At 39.7% G+C, this 22,907-nt stretch overlaps 1 protein-coding gene and 1 long non-coding RNA gene across 2 annotated transcripts in view; one reads left to right on the forward strand and one right to left on the reverse strand.

Moving 5' to 3' along the window:
• Positions 1-2,025: 2,025 nt before the first annotated feature.
• Positions 2,026-22,842, forward strand: LOC131384509 (uncharacterized). Its single transcript, XR_009215406.1, has 3 exons — positions 2,026-2,086; positions 17,117-17,203; positions 22,766-22,842. It is a non-coding gene; the product is annotated as an uncharacterized LOC131384509 (long non-coding RNA).
• Positions 7,641-22,907, reverse strand: part of PLEKHA8 (pleckstrin homology domain containing A8) — a 56,691-nt gene continuing 41,424 nt past the window's right edge. Inside the window, exons 13-14 of the mRNA XM_032758415.2 lie at positions 18,127-18,188; positions 7,641-13,666 (exon numbers count right to left, since the gene is read on the reverse strand). Of these exons, the coding sequence (XP_032614306.1) occupies positions 13,469-13,666; positions 18,127-18,188 (260 nt within the window). The 3' untranslated portion in view covers positions 7,641-13,468. The remainder of the gene's footprint in view (positions 13,667-18,126; positions 18,189-22,907) is intronic.

Genomic DNA, 22,907 nt, shown 5'->3' on the forward strand with positions numbered 1-22,907 from the left:
CAATAACAACGACTATTATTATCACCATTGTTTTTGTAGCTCTTGCCCGGTGCTAGACACTGTGCACAATTCCCGACTCCATCCTTATAACGATCTTTTGCAATAGTTACTATGACTCCCACTATGAACGAAGGAGTCTTCCAGCTCCACAATCCTGTGATCATCTTTTCATACTAATCAAGTTGAGGATTTGGGATTTTATAAAAGTCTTGTGTAACACACAGAAAGAGGGTCCTTAGTTGCTCACACACATGCCACAAGAGAATATAGGGCTTCCATAGGCTTCTATGAACATAAGGCTGAATGGTCCTTAAAACAAACGCGTGTAGAATAAAGTTTACTGCTCCATTCTCTCATCTGCCATCTCTGGATGGCTGGGTTTGATCAGCATAAGCTAATGCTGAACTAATGCTCTATGGCCCAGCAATTTCATTTGGACAGAGAAAGGATTGACATTTCATTTTCAAACTCACAGAAGCACAAAGAAAGAAATCTTTCAGCTCCTTCAGTGAACTGCAGCCAATTCATGTGCAAAATCCCCATGTTGCTAAGAGTCTCTCTGGCTTCTTGTAAGATGACTGTCAACCACTCCAAATGGCTTTTTTTCCTAATTTTCCATTTATTTCAGATGTACTGGACAAGTCCCTAGGTATCATACTGGCATTCAGTCTTTCCCTTTAGCCCCAAAAGAATGTCCCAACACTTAATGAGTTGTATAAAATGGAATATTTGGATGAGCAATAGCTTCATGTGGGTAAAGGAATAGCAGCTTATGAGAAAAATTAGCAGCGAAAAAAAAGTGTGCTGAGATAAAGCTAGAAATTTTAAAGAACCTTGATAGGAGTTATGAAGCAAATGTCATTATAAGGAGCAGCACCTGCCAGGGGTCCACCACACTCTACAATGATTTTTAACCTCGTTTTTAGAATAACACCTCCCATCCTCCATTAAAAAATAAAAAAAATCACAGGCATCAAACAAAAGTCAAGCAATATAGTAAAGTACAAAAAAAAAAGTAAAACAAAATCAATACCCACCTAAAAATAATCGTAAACCACTTTAGGTGATTATAATTCTTGATTTGTCTCTACAGAGATAGAGAGATAGAGGAAATATATATTTAGAGATAGAGTCTTGCTGTATTGCCCGGGCTGGAGGGCAGTGGCCTGCAGCCTTGAACTCCTGGGCTCAAGTGATCTTCCCACCTCACTCTCCTGAGTAGTTGGAACTATAGGCATGCACCATCATGCCTGGCTAATTTTTAAAGATTTTTTTGTAGAGAAGGGGTCTTGCTCTGTTGCCCAGGCTGGTCTCAAACTCCTGGGCTCAAGCGATCCTCCTGCCTCAGCCTCCCAAAGCACTGGGATTACAGGTGTGAGCCACCATGCCTGGCTGAGGAATTTTTATAAATGTAAAATCATATTTATTTTTAATTTATTTCTTATCACATTTATTTTTAAATAAATAGCATTCAGCTAATTGGCTCATATTTAAGACAAGAAACTAAAGTGAACTGAAACAATATGTATTTCTTTTTAGAAACCTGTTTATTTAAAAGATTACCAAAAAATTTAAGCAATTGTGTTTTTGAAAAAAGTTTAGACAGTATCAAGTCTCTGCTATGAAAATAAGAGGGCATTAGTGCTCTTATATCCTCCCTTCTCCCATTCCCAATTTATTAGCTATCTTAGGGTTTGTAATATTTATAATCTATATCTATACTATGACTATAATTTCCAGTTTGACCTTGGTTCACCACCAGTTTTTTTTCCTACTAGCTCATCCATCATTGAGTTATTTGGTTCATCTTTCCTATCAAAAGGTTTCCTTAAGAAGGGCACTCGGGTGTTATGTTCTGAGTTCTTACTTGCTTAAGAGAACTTGACATTAGATTTGACGACTTGGTTGGCAATAATACATTTGAGCCATTCTTTTTTCCTACTCAGAACTTTGGAAATACTCCCCCATTGTTTCCTGTCACAGAATCTTGTGGAAAGGAAGTTTGAGGTCCCTTGGTGACTTGCTTCTTCTGCCTGAATGGTGAGGAATTCTTTCTTCATTCTTGAAGTTCAGGATCTTCATCAGGGTATGTTTTGGTGTCAAGTGTTTTCTGTTGGATTTCCTACAACATAGTGCACTCTTTTAATCTAAAGAGTCCTTCCTTCATTTCAGGAAAAATCTTCTGTATTTTATCTCCAGATACTTTTTTAGTTCCTTTTTATTTTTGGTCACCAGTTATTCTTACGTCAGAATATCTCGATACTCCTACATTTATCCTTTCAGGAATTACTCGAATCCCTGTTTTTAAAATTCTTCATTCACTGCATCATTTCAAGCCTTTTCTTCTGTTATCAATTCCATTTTCAACCATGTTTTCTGCTATTTTGAATACATTTATTTGTTCTATATTATTTTAGGGAAGTTTTCTTATCTCTGCCATCTGCCTTTTTATCTCATTCTGTTGTTTCACCAGCTCCTGAGTGCTTGTTTTATTGAGTTCATGTTTTCTAAGTTCTCTGCGAGCACAACACACCTGTGGGAACTTTTGTTTCTTGGACTAGCTTTTTTTCCATATTGGTTTCATCTGTTTCCCACTCCACCCCACCCCCTTTCTGGCTGTAGCATACTCACACAGTTGCCAGGCCATCTTCCTTACATTTGCTCATGTTTAAGGTGAGCAGCTCTGTTCAGACCAGGTATTTGCTTTCACACAGTGTCGGTGTATTCTTCTTGGCATATTTCCCATCTTGTTTGGCATCTATTTCGCTTCCCCTATAGGCTTGTGTTCAATGTACTTTCCCAATGGATGATATTGAAAATATTTAGGCATCAACATGTCATAGACATTGAGCAGACAGAACAGAGGTTGGTCATAGCTCTGGGCCACGTTACTCCTGTAGTTGCTGGTCTGTGGGGTGGTCTGGAGTTGGGGGGCTTCTTGTGAGAGGGGCTGGGGTGGCCAGAACAGCATGAGACACTTGGATAAGTGATTCTTTCCATCGTGGTGTGGAAGTATTTTGATATTTTAATAACCAGCACAGCCACATTAGTGTGTACCAGCCAAATATGAGCCCAGCCTGTCTGTGTCTTTGTGTCTGTATGGAGGAGGAAGGAGCTGTGTGTGTATAGAGGCTTTTACTAGAGGACTGCACTCTGCTCTGTCTTCTGATACTTGTGTTAAGTCCTGCACCAGAGTGAATTCTGAATGAAGAGGAGACCTATCTACTGTATGTACAGGGGACACAGCCTTTGGAATGTTGGCTTCTCTCTTAATTCAGGGATGAACTAGTTCCAGTCCTCTGTTTCACCCATCTCTCCCCAGCAAACTCCATCCAAAAACCCACCCCCACCCCACCCTACAACACCCCCACTCAAAAGAAGGAAGAGATAAAGATACTCATCCTGCCCCTATTCACCAATTAACTTCTTTCCAAAACCCGAAATTTCAATGAGTGTTCTGCATCTTGCCAATCCCCTCTAGCGGGTGGGATTAGGAGCTCTTCTTTCTTACCAGAAAAATCTGGTCTTTTTGATGGACTATCATCTTTTGAAGTTTAAGACACAGAAACAAGGGTGGGCTCCTTCCATTGCCTGGGTGCTAGTGAATTTTTTTTGAGTTTTACTTTTTGAATTTTTACTTATTCTGGTTGTTCTTTATGTTCAGCTTTAGGGGATGAAGGGTCTGTGATCTGGCCATATTTATCCTAAAAGATCCCACAGTACAATTTTGAAGGACTAAACCAGCAGCTCTGGGAGTTCTCACTCTGGGCTGCAAATTAGAATCACTGGGGAGATTTTAACATCGGTGACAGGCTACATTCCTAAACCTGATTTAAGTGGTCTGGGAGATGCTCAGATATAAGTGGTGTATGTATTTTTTCTTATTTGCTTGTTTTTTGAGTCCTTCCAGTGATTCTAATGCACAAACAGGGTGAGAACCATGAGCTGGACCTTGCATTCTAATCGTTCATAATTTGGTATATATAAGCACCTATAAAATACAAACATTTTGCATGTGCATTTACAAAGACAAAATAAAAAAACACATAAATTATTTATACTTTGAGTGGTCAGTCACTCAAAAAGTATTTCTTGAGCAGCCAAGGAAGCAGGAGGGAATAGAAGTGTATGGTTTTGCTTCAAAAATATTTTTATCTAGCTGGCTAACAGAACTAACACATCTGGAAGAATCACAAAGCACATTGGTGGTGACGCCCAACTCCTAAGACAGTTTTGGAATTCTACCACGGACAAGGAAGGCACTGTCAGGTGTGGGGCACATTGACATGAAGGTAAAGTTCATGATTTAATGAGAGAGGTGGCTACACCAATAACCAGAACCTAACACCAAAGAATTAGTCCAGTTACCTTGGAGTCACACTTCCCATCCCTAAGTTGTAATTCATAAAGTATCATTTAGAAATGCAGGGGATGTTTAGAGGTAAAATCCATAGCAGAGATGTAGTGAGTCTGGGAAGATTTTGAGGGGCTTCCAGGAATAAGGATGAGAAAAGGGCATACCAAGTTTGTGAAGGGACTTAAAGCCTGGCATAGAGTCACAGGGAGCATTTTCAGGTTTGGAAGGCCATGACAGGTTGAAGAGCAGAGAATCCAGAGATCAAGCTGTAGCTGTGCACAGCACTGGGAGTATGGAGGCTGAGGCAGGCCTTGCTGACACAGCAGGTATAGTGAGGAAGTGAGAAAAGAGTTCAGAGTGTCCGAATTTCTTGCCCGAGAGACTGAAACAATGGTGACTCAACTGACTTGGATGGAAAAGCTTTAGGTGCAACCAAGTTTGGCTTTGGGGTTTCAGCTGAAGGTAGGGTCTCTAAGGGATGGTCAAGAGGTAGGTGGGTCTGGATTGGAGCTCCGAGACCACAGCCCAGGTGAGTGACCTGTGCCTGAAGTATAAATGAAGGGTTATCTGCAGGGAGGAGAGCAGAGAGCCAGGTCTAAATTAGGAACAAGATGGAGAATCATCACATCTCCCCTAGTGACCACAGAACTCTGGGGAAGAGGGTTGGTCACTGAAGCACAATGATCAGGGGAAGGGGAGGATGAGGGAATAGGAAATTCACTGTCTAAGGTGATCTCATAAAAGACTCTGAAGCAGAATTTGACTTCACAATATCTAAAAACCGTTCCAACAAGCTGGACTCTCAAGCCAAAGCAAAAGGTCCTAGGTCCTAAAACTGGCCATACACAAGTGTCAGCAAAGATGTGACAACTTTGTTCTCTGAGGACAATGCATTCATACAGCAAATCATCCCAAACATGATCTGTGTCCTCAGTGCTGATGTCAGACCATCATCATTCATCAATTCTCCATTAACCTGAACCACACTGCTCCAAAGGTGGTTATCTCCATTTTGTGCCTTTGGAGAGGATGACAATAATAATGACAGTGGCAGGATGTGTGTGTCAATCCATGTGGACACACACACACAGGACATGTGCTCGTATCATAAAAGAGCATCTCTTCTAATCTACCAACAAGAGTGAAAGAAAAAATAAAAATATCAACTCTAGGGTCATTCTATTCCTTCTTGCTCTTTCGGTTTCTCTACTGTAGTACAGATGAGCACATATCTTCCAGGTGTGTCCAGGTTATCACAGAGTGATGGTAGAACAGAAAATGCACCAGTACCTGCAGATTCTGGAGTAATAGCAAGTGGCATGCACAGCCACACTCTGTTCTCCTTAGCTGGACCCTCATGACCACAAGGCAGCTGTACTCCTCTACCCACTGGAAGTTGGGACAGACATCCAAACACATTCTTTTTCTGAAACCAGCTCTGTTCATCCTCTAGACAGCAGTCCAAGAGCCCCAAAGGGTACAGCTGAAGAACAGAAATGAACTCCCTTCATATACCTCCCATCTGAGCACACTCCTCCACCTAGGCACAGAGAGGCCAGAGGTAGATAGCTGGTCCTTACACAGCCTGCTCCAGTGGTACTGATGTTTTAGATTTATAAGAAGCCATTATGAGAAAGATCTTGGGGTTCAGTGGGGTACTGCTCATAACTTAGAATAAGCAAAGCCCATACAGACTGACTTCAGGTCTGAAAGGCACTTCCTTTCTTACCCAGTGAGGCAGATGGTGGTGGTGTTTCCTCAACATATCTCATTTGGGTTTTGCTTTAAGATTTGCCTATATTCAGTGTGGAACAATGACAGACGAGCTCGTCACAGTGATTGAAGGGATAGTGGCCCATTAAAATTAGTGCAAGTAAAAAGGTCAAGGCAGTGTATTGTAAAGGTACAGGTTTCTCAAGAAGAGGAACTTTAGGGCAAGGAACAAGGGCCTCCAGACAGCTGGAACTAGGAAAGGGAAGCCAGCCTTCAAGGAAACTTTGCTGGTGTCCCTGGCTACTACATGATTCTGCATCAGCGCTTCTCAGTGTGCCTACACCATCCTTTCTCTCTACCAGCTTCTTCTTCCTTCTCTTGCACATGGCGCAACATAGCCACCCCAGTCCCAACTCTACTTGACCCTTTTGCTTAAGCACCTACCACTCAACACTCCTGTTTCTCTTTCAATCCCTCCTGCTCTCAATTCTAACGGACTCTGCTGTTGTGTTTAAAGAGGTGGCTGGAGAGGGCTCAAGTGGGCAATAGTGGGAAAATTCCCTGAGAAGCGAGTGGACAGGACAGCTCTCCAATGCCAGTCACACATATCTGTAGGTATCCTAATATGCACAAATAAGTGTATGAGAGGCAAAACCTGACAGGTTCAACACTACTTTGACATCAAGTGATTTAGGCAAAAAAGTGTCTGCTACTGATGTCATCTAATTAAGCACACAGCCACTGAAACATTAGGCTTAGCAAATTAATCTACTAATCGTTCTGCATCTAGTGTCTCTGAAAACAGAATTAAACCAAGCCAAAGAACATAGCTACCTCTGAAAGCAGCGAGTCTTTCTCGAATGCTTAAAACACCCAGGGCAAGGCCATTCCAGAGGCTGTCTGATGCTTCAAAATGATCTTTTGTTTAGGTTTTAAACAGTTTCATAAAAATTTTGGAGCTTGGGGCTGGGCACAGTGGCTCAAGTTGTAATCCCAACACTTTGAGAGGCTGAGGTGAGCAGATCACTTGAGGCCAGAAGTTCGAGACCAGCCTGGGCAACATAGTGAAACTCCATCTCTACTAAAATTAAAAGTCAGACATGGCAGCACACACCTGTAAATCACAGCTACTCAGGAGGCTGAGGCATGAGAACCCCTTGAACCCAGGAAGTGGAGGTCGCAGTGAGCTGAGATTGTGCCATTGCACTCCAGCCTGGGCAACAGAGCAAGACTGTCACATACACACACACACACACACACACACACACACACACACAAAGATTTTGGAGTTTGGTTGCCTGGGTTTGTAGCCTAGCTCTATTCCTCCTATTCCTCCTAGCTGTGGGATCTTAGGCAAGGGGCTTCCCCAATATATGCCTCAGTTTTCCCAGCTGTAACCTGAGGATAACAACAGTACCTGCCCTATGGAGTTATTAGGAGGATGAAATGTGCTTATATTTGTAAAGGGCTTAGGTTGATGCCCAGCAAGTCAACTGTGTTCCATAAATGAGACTTCTTATTGTCATATTCAATTAGGCAGAAAACCACACAAAAATCTTTAAGAACTTAATACTTTAAAAATAAGTTTATTATAACTAACGAATATAAAATCTGACAGATATTTTCAAACATTTTTGCAAAAAAAGTAAAACCCTCCCCTGTCCCCGCTCCCCACAAGATATAGAATAAGGACTTGGACAGAGAAACAATACAAATCTAAACATGAAACTGTCGCTCATCGGTTGGTCCCAGAGGCTCCAACATATTATATTCTAACTAAAGGTCCATTAAATTAAGTTAACAAGCCACTTGACCCTTTTATAGTTTAACTTGCTTTCTACTCTGATTATGATGCTCATTCAAAATGCTGAGAGACAAGAACAGGTAACATTAATACTGCACATGACAGATATTCAAAGTGCATAAATCTATGAAACCACAAACATTCATAAGAATACTTGGCATGGAATTAAACAGTGACTTAAAAATTAATCCAAGGAAATCTATGTACATTTTAGCCTTTGGCATCTGGTCTATCACGTTTCTTCTTTATGTAGACATTAATTTGTTAAATCTATTAACCAGATTAAATTTATCTGAACACATTTCTCATCTGACACAGATTGTCCACAGCCAATTTCACATGAGGTAGTTGGGCTGTTTAATGACATTCTAGTGAAATTCTCATGATACATGGGAATTATACATTAAACATGCCGTGGAACTGGCTCACAGCCTTCTAGGAAACAAGAGAAGTACTTGTAGAGCATCCTTCCTATCAACACTGACTCCACATACACCTATAAACAGACACACATACACAGGAGTCTGTGTGGGTAAGATCGACTTTGTAAGGGGTATCAACCATCCCAGGGTGTTCTGTTTGTAAGGTGTAGGGAGGAAATACTGACCACACTTCAAATATATGAAATATCAGAACAAGCAGGATATTATTCTTACATTCTCACATAGCTTAGCTGAAAACACTTGTTCACTCTGGAACAGAAGTGATTAATATGGGAAACAAAGAATTTTGAAGACTTTTGCATTGCAGAGTAGTGGTATTTTTTTCCTTTTAATTAAAGGCTATATAAAAACAGCAGAGGAGAAAGATCAATGCATGCATCAACTGTACCAGAGAGGCACTGTTAATGACTGTTTAATCATGCCCTGGAGTGCCTGAATGCAGCAGTGCAATGAGAAATCATGCAAATGGCCACTGTATACAGGACTACTGACTATCTGAGACAGGATGGGAATTGGGAACATTTACAGGGAAGGTCTAGTAAACAGCATATTTATGGAATTGTTGAAAGAACTCCTAATGACCTTGTAATACAGATAAACAGTCTTAAAATACCATTAGACAGCTAGTGAATTATTTTTTATGAAATGACTATGAAACCCCTGAGTAAGCAACTGCAGATTACAAAGGGACATACAGAAGTAGAATGTACTTCTAACGAAAGCATTCTATGCACAATTCATAAGAATACAAATTTACCATACATAATGAAGTTTGTGTAGAGACCTTGCAAGATCACAACGAGTATCTGAAGTCAGGCCCTCTAAGACCAAACACATCAGCTCAGCTAACAGAACAATGGCTGAAAATATATTTTACTTATAAATTCTACATCTAAAAATTTTTTAATTTAAAAAAGGTTGATAGATTATCTTAAAAAAAGAAATGAAACATGAGGGAGAGCTGAATAGTTGTAAAACCTGTGACTAAAATCAGAAGCAACTGGTTTTAATCAGTGATTCAGAGATGCACCATTATTATATAACCAAATTCTTGTAGGACATGGTAGTTTGCTAGGAAAAAAACTTAATTTTCCTCCAGAAAGTTCCCCAAATGCCTCGCATCATCATCTATTGCTCATGACCCTCTGACTCTATTGCCTTATCTGCTATTTCTCCATATGTATGATTTTCACAATCAGATTAAGTTTCCTTAAAAAAAAATCTCTTCAGCTCCTCTTTCCCTCACTTCAAATTTAGTGGAGAAAAATGTACTTTACTTATTTGGTCCCTATCACATATTTTTTAATTAAAAACACTTTTCTGAAAATACAAAGTTAAAAGCATCAACTTTTTGTTAATATATTTGGAAAGTAGTAACCAAAAGTAGAAGAGTGCAAATTTTTCCAGCTGCACTCCTCTAATAATCATCTTTCCTAGGTGCCCCATGTCATGTCATTCACCTGCTTTCCAGCTACAAATGGGAATATGGGCTCCTTCTTAAGAAGCTCTTGCAGTCTGGGGGTGGGGGAACAGAATCCCCACTGATCGGGCACCTAGCCCTGGGCTAAGTTGGTGCCAGATGCTCTACATATGTGCTAGAAGCTGCTCCTGAGAAATGGGGCAGAACAAACATAAGTGGGGGTAGATTTGATGTGCTGATGGCAGTACTGCTGGCAATTTTCAGTAGCAAAGAAGAGAGAAAAGCAACAACGCTGGACTATGGAGTTCAGAAATCCCTCATCATGGAATATGACATTGGGGAAGTTTAATAATCAGAATAACATGCAAAAAATGATAAGAAGGTGCCTCAAGCCACTACTTATACATCCTAATGAGAATTGCCCTTCAAAGTCAATGTCTTGGGCCCACAGGCTCAACATTCTGTGAGAGCTCCTCTTCTGGAACTCCCTTCAGAGCTACATCAAGAGCCAATGAGAAGATCATCTTTTCCTCATAGTTACAATTTGGTTTCACTCCCAAAAGGGATCTCTCTAATTTAACATTTTTCACCAGCATTAGCTATAAGGAATCTGACTTGCTTTCAAAAGTCAAGAGACTTGCCATCATAGAAAATATTTTGTTTAATTCAACAAATACACCCTGATCCCTACAAAGTGTAAACACTGGCTTTTACCGTAGGGAGACACGATGAAATTGTGTGGAAATGTCTCATAAGGGGTTAGCCTAATGTTACTTATTTGTGTCTACAATACCTAGTAGACCAACTTCCTTTTTCTTCCGGTTCTCTCTAAAGGTTACGCTAGAAAAATAATCCTAAAAATGCTTTGAACTATGAGAACAAGGTGATTACTCTGCCAACAAAATACTAGTTTTCTCACCTTGTCTCACAGTAATGGTGAAAGTAAACTTAGTTGTCCCAGAAGTCTTGGAGGGCTATAGAGAGAAAGCTTTAAATATCTTTTCTCATTGCCCCCTTCTTGGAAAGTGACTACACATCAGCACAAATTATGACTTTAACTAAAACAGAGAGCAAATACTGTAGATGTAGGAGGAAGCTCTGACTATGCCAAGGTTCAGGTTAAGCTGAATTTACTGTTTAGTATTAGGTTCAATTTCTAATATTTTTATTTAAGGATCCTCAGTTCCTTAAGCAAACTTTTACACATCTTAAACAAACTTTTATACATCTTGGGCAAACTTAGTATGCTCCAGTGGGGAAAATACCTATTAAAAAATAGTACCCTCTTTCTACAGATGTGGAAAAAGGGTAATTGGAAAATGTAACTTATTCAAGCTGTTCTGTCTGATCTGGGTTCTCAAAGATCTCAGATAATATTAAGCCCCTCATTCCCAGCAAATTGAGTTGTGTACATCTAGGCACTACCTATACAAATGCAAAATGGCCATGTTGATCAGCTTTCCTTTTGTGTGTATTCAGAGCTGTGGTGGCAAACCTGAGGTATTTTCAGAGTGCTACCTCTCCAAGAGACCACAGAGTTCACCTGAGGTGACAGGGAGCACCAGCAGCTGTTTAGAATGATCACACTGCACAATTCTAACCACCACCTGGTATCATCCCCTCTAAATGGTACAATGCCTAAAACATCTTCATTCAAAGTACAAGCAAAAACTGGCTGCTTTTTCTTTTTCCGTTTTAGGGGGCTATGTCAAGGGCAGGGACTATCCCTGAGTCCTGCCATCATACTCATACTAATCAGAGAAGGAGATCTATACTCACTGCTCATGAGAGGGGGAGGGAAATAACACACACACACCTTGGCAAAATACAAAATAATCAACATTGTTTTAATACCCCCCTTCTTTCTCCCTAGCCTTAAAACATGTGATGTTGATTTTTGAAGTTTAAGTATTTTCCAGGAGTCTTTATGTGGGCAAAATACCTAATTAATCTGAGCTAAATAAATGTTCATTTGTTTAAAGACGCACAAAGGCAAAACCAAAATCCCTCCCTACATAAACTTCTCTGACTAAAGAGAATTCTCTCCATCCTAGAGATCTGCGGCAGGAACAGCATCATCTAGAGACAATGCTCAACTCAACCAAGCCCCTCAAAAGACCTTCTACCCTGGATAACTACCTCATGCTGGAACTTCCCTTCCTGTTACTAGAAGGAAGTAGCCTCTAATGGGGAAGGTACCCATGGCTTCTCTCTGATGCACACTCGAGACAGCTCTACTGAGACTAGGGCCAGGGTTGGAGCATCACATTGTGCAGAAGAATGCCCACTCAACATTGTTTTATGAAACAATGTTTCTTAAGTTTTAAGAAGTTTAAGAAACTGTTTTCTTAAGTCTCATCTTTCAACTCTGACACTGTCCCAAAGCTTTTGAGATTGATAAACAGCTGCATTTTGCCTGCTCTGCACTTTCGGTGATTAAACTGAGATTGATCGGTAAGCAGGTTCAGAGTCATGGCCCCTGAATGCAATGCAAAGGCCTACTGGCTGGGTGTCAATGCTGGCTCAATTAAGAGTGCTGCTGAGTAAACTTGCTCCACTTCTCACTCTCCATTTAGCTATTTTATTTAAATGGTGGCCTCTTCTTTGAAAAAAAAAAAAGGACATATCATTTAGTTCTTGAAGAAAACTGGTAATTTTGTAAACTAGAATTTAATCTAGTTGCTCTTCAATACTGTGTGCAGAAGAATCACATGTAAAGTTTATCAAAATGCAGATTCCTATGTCCCACCACCTAGACTCTGGTTCTTTAGGTCAAAATAAGGCCTGGGCATCTGCCGTTTGAACAAGCACTCCGTATGACTTTGATGCAGAGGCAGTCCAGGTCACACTTGGAAATTATCTGGCTCCTCTGCTTAGAAACTATGTGACTGTGAACATATCCCTCAACTTCTAAACCTTGCTTTTGAAGTGGGGTAATAATCCCTTTGGGTATCATTCCTTGTGATGTCCAATTGAGATAATGCATGGGGAACATGCTGGTAAATGGTGGGCAGTTGGGAGGTGTTGTCTCAAATGACCTGCCCCACCTCTCTCATATTCTCCCCTCCAACTTGGGGTTAGGGCACACCATTAATCTTCTCAGAGCAACGGTCTCATGTCTGTCAGCAAGGATGGGACTCCTGTCCACGTCTTCTTCGCCTCCCACAATTGCATGGTCATGTGAATGCCCTGAACATCTTTACTACATAGGCCCTTATCACTGACAGAGTTGCAGTGAAGAGGCTCCACCGAAGAACACCTATGAACAGCAAACTCTACACAGCTTCAACAAAGCAGCTTATACTACCTCCAAATGTCTAGTCTAAGTTGGCTGAAACACTGGCTATGAATTATGGTACTTAATATGGAATTTGCTGATTTTCAGCTTGGGTTTGGGTGGCCCATTAGACTAAAATATAAAAACAATACAATACACAATAACAGCAAATTTGTTTGTTAAATCTGCTCTTATAACTTGCTGTTCAAGTCTACAGCAGCTTATCATTTGGTTTCCAGTAGGCCTGCTGAACTGAAATATATAGCACCTTGATCTTTAAACAAAACACATATGCATTTTAAAAATTATAAAAGCACTGGGTTTTGCCTCCTCCTGTCCATCCCCTCAAGTGAAGGGGTTGGAGAGGGTTGAGGCTGTTGCTGGAAATTAAGTAGGGCAACAAAACACTTTAGCACTTTATTCCCTGAAATTAGGAGGTGCTGCCCAACAGCCATCATACCACCTCATCAGATTCCAGCCCGTGGACCTCATATAAAGTGTCCAGTATGGCCAGCTGCTTCTCCATGGCAGGGAGGTAAAGGCTGAGGTCCCTCTGCATCCCAATACTGAAAGCTTCTTTCTGGTGGTCACCTTCCTTTATGGTTAACGCGGCCACAAAATCTTCATAGGATGGAGCTGCCCTTAAAGCTAACTGCAAAAGAATAACCCATGAGAATCTGCATCAAGTCTGTCTCTCACACACTTATTTTTATGCATGTGCACATACACACACATACTTTCACATACACAAACAGCTGAGAAGAGCAAGAGTAAAGAAATATGACTCCCTTCTAATATGTGGCTTCTCTAAAATTATGTTTCAACGGCCAATTCAAATAACTTTAAGGCTAGAAGAAACAAGTATGTACTTGGGCCACCTTAAGGATAAATAATGCTATCACATCAGGGAATGCTGAGAGACAGAGTCTGGGAAAAGCTCCCTTCTGATCCACAGTGTGATCCAGACTATTCCCCTAAAATCCTCAGAATCTATATGCATGTTGCCATCTTTATTGGTCTTTATTCACACATGGCCCGTCTTCCAGGGCATCTCATTCTCTTATTTGTATCTCATCTCTATATATTTCTTTGCATATCTTCTATTTTTCCCCCATATGAATAATCTTTCCTTTGCGCTCTTGAATGCTTTCTAGAAAGGAAGGGAGCTAACATTTGTTGTTTGCTTGTGCGCTGATGCTTTAACATAGTTTATTCTAGTTGATCTTTATAAGAACCCTGTACAGTTTGTATCTCTATTTTATGTATAAATGTCATACAGCTAATGAGTGCCAGGGCTAGGATCTGAACTTGGATCATCTCTGTGTTTTTCAACCACACCACCATACTATGCCACTTCCCTAACAGATTTCCTAGGCATCTTATCCTTCTCTTCCTTTGCGGGCCAATATTTCCTAAGCTTGCTAAAATCTGTTTTCTGGCGTTCACTAGATCTCAGCAGAGGCTTTTTGGAGAATCTTGAATTATCGTTCCACAGCTGCTTTCCTGATCTTCCTTATACTTTGAATGTCTTTGAGAATCAGACCTCCCCATTTTTGCAGTAAGAGAGTGACTGGCATTATCATGCAATGGCTAAAGCACAGACTTAGATGAAGCAGACCTGGACTTGAATCTCAGATCTTTCACATACTAGTTTGAGGAATTTATGCAAAGTGCTTAACTACCTAGAATCTCAGTTTCCTTATTTATAGAAGAAGACTAATACCACTTTCCTTATTTTAAGGGTTAATGGGATCTGTAGGAAGTGTTTAGCCCACTGCCTGGCACATGATAAATACTTAGATAATGTTAAAAGTACAAGGGAGTGGGAAAACTGAAAATGAAGAGAATGCAGTTATCCAAAAACATAACAAAAGAAAATCTCCCAGAACTGGAGGATAGGAATCTCTAGATTTAAAGACCTAATCAAGTGCTCAGCATAATGAATGAGACCAAAAGGGCACATCATGAAATTTGAGAATGTGGGGATAAACAATCTAAAACATCTCGAAAGGGACAAGGAACAGATTATATATAATAGAATAGGATTTTACAATAGTAACAGTGGAAGCTGGAGGACAATAGAGGAATGCCTTCAAAATTTGGAGGGAAAATGTTTATTAACCCAGAATTCTACACTCAGCCATCAGCACTCTGGAAAAAAAGGCAGAGAACCAGTAATAGAGTTCAACTGTCTAGTCTGATTGAAGAGGAAACCAAAAAGGTCAAATGAAGGCTAGTTAGTGACCAAGATGGAGGCAGCCACCTTGCCTGAAATGGCTATCAGCTCAGTAGAGTATAACTGCTGAAAGATTAAAAGGTCACTATTTGGCTGATAAATAAGTCAAATTCCTTGGATGTAAACAATGTTTCCCTCAGCAACTGAGATTAGTTAACATGAATTTGGCTCTGCAAGTTAGCATATTAGAAAACTTATAAACCTTCCAAAGTAGGCATGACTTGGAGAGTAATACAGAGGGTGAAAAGGCCAATCTAGCTACAGAATTAACTCCTCTATTGATAAGGCTGTTGCCAAATGCATTACATAATCTATTTTCTTAAAAACCAGCACCTTTATTGGCAATAATATTTAAAGACTTCAAGATGTTTTTACTATACAACCTTGGGTGTATTACCTCATCGCTTTGTGTCTCAGGTTTCTCTGTCTATAAGCAGGGAAAATAATGAAATCTATCTCAAGGTTATGAGACTTAGAAATTTATGCATGTCATGCACGTAAAACAACATCTAGTGCATGTTAAGCGCTCAAAACTGTAAACTGTGGTTGTAGTTCTTAGTATTCGACATAGCAGTTCTACTTCTAGGAATTTATTTTGAGGAAATAAGAGTTTTATTCAAAAATGCATATAAACAGATGCTGTTTTATTTCTAACCTGTTTTATTCTAAACTTAGAAGCAGCTTAAGTCTCTCACACAGAGGACTGAGCAAATAAATTATGATATCTCCATACTAGGAAAATATTATACAGTCACTAAAAATAGTGTTTTTTTCAAAGACTCTTTTATGGCATTTAAAAATGATAATGATAGATTCTATTCAGTTGGGGGTGATATAAAATTATATAAGCTAAAGGTAGAAAAAATGTATATACATATACAGAGTAAGTATACAAAATAAAGATAATTATACACATATACTATATGCATGTATAAATATCTATATTATATTTAAGTATACAAAATAGATCAATATTTAAAACAATATGTAAATTAAAAAGCTAAGATGCTAAAATAAAAAAATGTTAAAAAAGGAAAATATGGACAGTTTTAATTTCTTCCCTTTCTACCATGATTTCTAAAATTTTTTATGAGTCTAAATTAGTATAATAAAGTTAAAAAGTCCTCCTAAAGACTTATGCTTTGCATCCATTAAAGTACAGAGTAAAGGAAAAAAAGATTTATGCTTATAAGTTTTCTACTATAGCTGCATTCTTATTGACAATATCTCAGGGATTATCAATATTTCAGGATTAAATTTGCATTCGATACTGAATCCTTCCCCCTACACTTGTTTTGGGGCAACTCAAGTGTCAGGCACACGCTAGCAATCACAATAATCACAATATTCATTCGGGGAGATCAATGAACACAGTGAGCATCCATTGCCAAAGAACTCAGTAGCAGCTTCTCAGTGATTGTGTCTTCACTGCAGAGAGCTCTAATGGAGGTGAGCACTAGCACCCTGGAGATGACAGATCTGAGTTTAGACCTGAGCTCTGACATAGCCTCACTCTGGTACTTGGGGACTGGAATTAATTGTTCTGAATTTGTAAAATAGTGAGAGTTAATCCTGAGAATTAATGAAGATAAAGAATATGAAAGTACCTGTTAGAGTGCCTGGTACACAACAAGTGTGCAATAGCTACATGGTAGCAATTATGATTATTCAAGGTGTATTGAAGGTAAGGGTGAGCAGTCTGTAGCTTCATTTGGTCCAGCACCTATCCCAGTGAACAGTGAATGGGATATGGAGCTTTAATCTCCATGCTTTCAAAAAATATTTCATTTTCACTAGAATCTGATTTCTTGTACTATACATTCTTCCCACTTTATCGGCCTCCCTAATAAAGCACGACCCAAACAGTTCTTTCTTTAGGCAAATGATGCATCCTTTACATCAGTAAAAGATACCATCTGCAAGGCTACTTTATTTCCCAACCTTCCAAAGAAGGTGAGTACATTCTATGAGGTTTCCTGACATACAACTGCATGAGACTGCCTTTTCATGACTAGATTTGACTAAGACTGACCTTTTCCTGGATGGGAAGAATCACAGAGTGTATTGCTGACATAAAGGAGCCATCTACTCCTGCTATTTTATAAAGCAGGATAAATGACTTCCCCAGGAGACTGAGTCTCAGGTTTGTGTTCTTCCTAGTTAAACATGCTGGGAAGAAGAGGGTGGTGGGTAATCAGAGCCAAAACACATGAATACAAAACACCTTCACAATGAAAATAACTGGCTAAGAAGAGATTTCTAGCCCTAGCCACTGGCACACCCAATACAGTTAACATTCAAAGACAAAATTCAATTAGTGAAAAAAAAAATCAACTAAGACCTAAGAATTAAAAGGAGTGAATACAATGGGCAGCAGAGGGAGCTGTTAGGTTGACTTCAACACCTGAATGCATCATTTCCCTTCAATGATAAGTATTTAAGATCACTGCTTCCTACCTACTTCTGCTAGGATACTTAAGCTTTTTACTACCTTATCAGAAAGGCAACCACTTATGAGGCAAATCTTCACAAGGTCATTGGAATTGGCTAGAGTAATTAGAATTGGCTAGGGTAAAGCATCAACTCTTTTATTCATATTTCTTTAACAGTTTTTGCGATTCTAGACACTTTGTACTGCTGACATTTCCACACACCAAAGGCCTATAAACGTAAATGAAAATAAATAACATTTTGTTCTTATCCTCAAAAACAAAGCAAACAAAAACACCACACACACACACACACACACACACACACACACTACCTTGTTTCTGACAATCATGACTAGATAAATAACTGGATAAGAAGAGATTTCTAGCCCTAGCCACTGGCACACCCAATATAGTTAATAATAGGAGACAAGAAGGATCACTTACCGCAAAAACCCCTCGAACTACCCAGCCATGGTGTTGCCGCAATGTTTTACCATACGCGTTATCTTGAAAAGAAGAAAAACTCCATGAGGAACACTTTCATCAGAATTTGATGTGCTATTTGTATAATGTACTTTTTTTTTTTTTTAAGAGACAGGGTCTTGCTCTGTCACCTAGGCTAGAGTGCAGTGGTGTGAACTCCTGTGCTCAAGTGCAGCCTTGAACTCCTGTGCTCAAGTGATCCTCCTGCCTCAGCTCCTCGAGTAGCTAGGACTACAGGTGTGGATGACCATGCCCAGCTAATTGATTTTTAATTTTTTGTAGAGCTGAGGTCTCGCTATGTTGCCCAGGCTGTTCTGGAACTCCTGGGCTCAGGCGATCCTCCCACCTTGCCCTCCTAAAGCATTGGGACTACAGGTGTGCACCACCGTTCTTGGCCATATTTGTATAATGCACAATAGCACAATACTATTGGTATTTGGAAATTATGAAAAAAATCTAATTACAAGATTTTGGACCCAAAAAATCTAAAGCAGTAAAAAAGCTCACATGGAATTTTTTTTTTTTTTTTTTTTTTTAAGAAACACAGATACTTCCACTCTTACTCTGGGTCAATCAATATATCTGAACTTCAGCTTATTATCATGGTGGGAAAAGGTCAATACATATAAAGAAACAAAGAGGGAGGAAAGGATATTGAAAAATTGAGACAATACAATTAGAAATACTTTGAAATGTTTTGTGACCGTGAGCCAGTCCCTTAGCTGCCCTCTCTAACCATCTGTTTCCTCCTTTGTAAAATGATCTCTAAGATTCTTTCCAATTTTAACATTCTATTCTGGGATGCCAAATGTTTGTCCTAAATGACCCTATGACCCTGGATATACAGTATTTAAGCTAGAAACCTTCAAAAATATTTATGGAAAGAATGGCTTGAAGTTATTAAGCTAAAGTAATTGGTGAGAACTATATTAATAAAAGTCATTCATGTTTCATACTTTAATCTATAATTTTTGTCCCAATGTATTTTAAAAGGAGATTTTGAAACTGGCATATCATAATTTTAATTATGAAAAAAATCTAAAGGACCAGATGGATGCATTTTATGCAAAGGATGCGTTCCTGAAATTTGAATAATTCAATATATGCAAAATTCAAAACTGATTTCTCCACAGGATTAAATGCATTCTCAGGAGGCACAGATCTACATCACCATGGTGCATTTTTATTTCAATGTTCCACTTTATTTCCTAAGCATCATCTCCAGTAGCAACAGAGCACTCATTTCTAAATTAACAGCACAGTGTACCATGGGGGCTATTTGACCTTCTTCATGTTTCTCCATATCTAAATTCTATTCCAAGCATATTTATTTTCATGTGCTAGTTTCAGCACCAGCACAAGTACTACCACCATTTCATGAATGCTTAGTGTGACACTCTAAGGCTACAAAAATATTTTCAATTCTAACAAGAGAAGATGTTAAAATAACAGATAAACAGACACTAAAACCACAAGTACAAGTTCCTATGCAGTGAAAAGCAACACGGTTCACAGGACATCGCCAAGGGAAGTCAGATATTTATTTGCATTTTACTGGCCAAAATGGCACTGCCATGGGGCTGCAGCTTCAACACAGTTTACAATCTACTCAAGCATTCCAGCTTTGAAATTATGTCATTCTAGTCAACTTTATTTTAAAAATTGGAGTGAGGCTTTATTAATACTTTTAGTATATCCTACTATTTCAATTTTACATATTCAAATTTTCACAAAATGCAATTATGTTATATAAAATACTCAATACATATTGCAATATATTTTATATAAAGACTGTACATGTGAAATATAACAACAGATTCCTTTGGCTCTCTAAAGCTTAGGAATATGTTGGAATGCCAGTATCCAGTGTGTTAAAGCTAAAGCAGAAGCAATAAGTGATAATTAATACATTCAAGTATGAAGAAGACTCTTAGGGCCTAAAGGAGAACCCAAAATTAAACTTTTTTCTTAGGAGAACAGTCTGAGTAAACTAGGGCATGATCAAAGATATATGTCTTCAATGTAAACCAAACAAAACGTAGGTGATTCTCTGTAAGAAGACATATGGCATCAGGGAAATTTCAGATGGCATACAAGACCTTAGTGAGGATATCCTGAGAAATGTGAAGAAAGGGGTTGCTGATTCACAAAGCATATAGTACAGATGGGCAGAGAATACTAGGTACAGTCTCTGATAAAAACCAGCAAGAAAACCAAATTTTCAACCATTTGAGCAGCCATCTGGCTGGCAAGAGGGTGTACAGGTCCATGGAAAACATCCTGAGGTAAGTTACCAAGGTAAGCTACTGCGAATCCTTTCTTTCTTGTGTCGGTATTCCATGCAGGGCATTAAATGCCATTATAAATAAAGAAATACCATTAAAATCTGCTGGTGGATATCTACCATGAACACCTGCTCTATTCAACAAGAATTCAGGGCAAGTCTACCACACAGTAGTATCTTTAGGTGATTTAAATTCAGTCAATTCCCTGTCCTCAAGAAGTTGATGGTTTATAAGGTCGGGCACGGTAGCTCACGCTTGTAATCCCAGCACTTTGGGAGGCCGAGGCGGGCGGATCACGAGGTCAGGAGATCGAGACCACGGTGAAACCCCGTCTCTACTAAAAATACAAAAAATTAGCTGGGCGCAGCGGCGGGCGCCTGTAGTCCCAGCTACTCGGGAGGCTGAGGCAGGAGAATGGCGTGAACCCGGGAGGCAGAGCTTGCAGTGAGCCGAGATCGCGCCACTGCACTCCAGCCTGGGCGACAGAGCAAGACTCCGTCTCAAAAAAAAAAAAAAAAAAAGAAGTTGATGGTTTATAGAAGAGCCTGTCATTTAACAATCATTATTATATAAGTCAATAACTGCTAGAGAAGATATCTGTATGCAGTGCTACAGGAACAGTAAGAAGGGAGAAACTAATCCAGCCTGGGTTGGCGGGGAGGCATGTGGACGCAAAGAATTCTCAGAAGGAATCCTGAAGGCTGGGTAGGGTAGACAGCAGAGTGGTAGACGGTGCTGCAGACAGAGCGAGCATCACAGCGCTGTGAGAGGTCATGGCATGCTGGGCGATGGTGAGCAAAATTCATTGGATCTGAAGAACACCAGGGCTTGCAAACTGGGTTGGGCCAAATTGTGAGGACCTTTACCCATTATGTCAAAGATTCTGATCTTCCGCCTGAGGCACAGTGGAAGTTTTGAAAAATATAACATTTATTGCTTTTTTGGGGTTTCACGATTGATGTCCATTGTTGAAAATAAGGAAAATATTTTAAAAGGAGAGAACTAAAGAAACCTATAATCCTTTCTCCCAGAGATAACCACAGTGGGCATTCTGGAAAAATATTCTGTTAGTTTTTTTCCCCTGTACAGAGAATATTACCTTCTTCTGTCAGCAAAGTCATGATCATTCTGATTCAGAATTGTGGTAGGGAAGTAACAAGTTGAAATTCACACTTCTTTACAGTCTGTAGCAAATAACAGCTATCCTGGTGCCTGAGCCTCCAGCTCCAAGGCCCACCTGGCTGGACAGACTGCTTGTTTAAAAGACCTCTGGGCCAGGCACGGTGGCTCATGCCTATAATCCCAGCACTTTGGGAGGCCGAGGCGGGTGGATCACAAGGTTGGGAGTTCAAGACCAGCCTGGACAAGATGGTGAAACCCCGTCTCTACTAAAAATATAAAAATTAGCCAGGTGTGGTGGTGGGTGCCTGTAATCCCAGCTACTCAGGAGACTGAGGCAGAGAACTGCTTGAACCCAGGAGGCAGAGGTTGCAGTGAGCCGAGATCGCGCCACTGCAGTCCGGTAGCCAGGGCGACATACAGACTCGGTCTCAAAAAAAAAAAAAAAAAAAAGCTCTGGATTCGGTGCTATGCCAACCTCAGAGACCTTATACCTTTCCTATACATTGCCATTCAAGTTAACCATTCAAAAAAGCCTAGAAACTCTTTTCCATGCCCTCTTCTAAAAGACAGCAAAAAGACAAGGAAGACAAAGTTGCTGTGAGTCCAAACAGCATGGGGAGCCCGGCTTAAGGATGGGAGAGTATTTGTATAGCAGCACATCTGTCTTCCCACTTGGCCCTAGTAGACAAAGAAGCTGTTCCTTGTTATGCTTATACCTTGCCAGAGGAGAGTTCCACCTGGCAAAATGTGGGCCAGATGATCTAACGGGAGAAGGTGTGTCAAAAGAATTTGGGCTGGGTCTTGACTGAGATCACTGCTGCAATTTAAAACCAACAAATGAAATAAAAGTCATTAAAAAAAAAAAAAAAAGACTTCCCAAAGTCCTTAGCTGACTTCTAGGCTGCAAATATCCCTGCCATGTGAGACTGATGGCATTAAAATAAGATGAAGTCTAAGCCTGACCTATTTTGGTTACCTAGAGAAGATTAGATAATGAAGTACATTAATCTTCACTGTAATACCCATTCATTATCATGATGCATGTTCTATAATCTGGGAGTATTTTTGGCCTCTGAAAGACATAAATGATACCCTTCTCCCAGTTCTTTGAGATGTCAGTTCCCCAGAAACTGAGTCAAAATTTCTAAGTAGGAAGCCTTGACTATCACCTTGCCTAATTCTTTTCCTTTTAGAAATGAAGACACGGAAGACCCAGAAAGGTAGTGACTTTCCCAAGGTCACAAAGTTAAAAGCAATGAGACCTGGGGACACTCTTGTTGCATCACACCATTCTGTCAAAAAACTGGTGTTTACTCTGTAAACAATGTAATAAAA

The sequence above is a fragment of the Hylobates moloch genome, unplaced genomic scaffold (genome assembly GCF_009828535.3).
Source record: "Hylobates moloch isolate HMO894 unplaced genomic scaffold, HMol_V3 SCAFFOLD_1, whole genome shotgun sequence".
Classification (NCBI taxonomy): Eukaryota; Metazoa; Chordata; class Mammalia; order Primates; family Hylobatidae; genus Hylobates; species Hylobates moloch.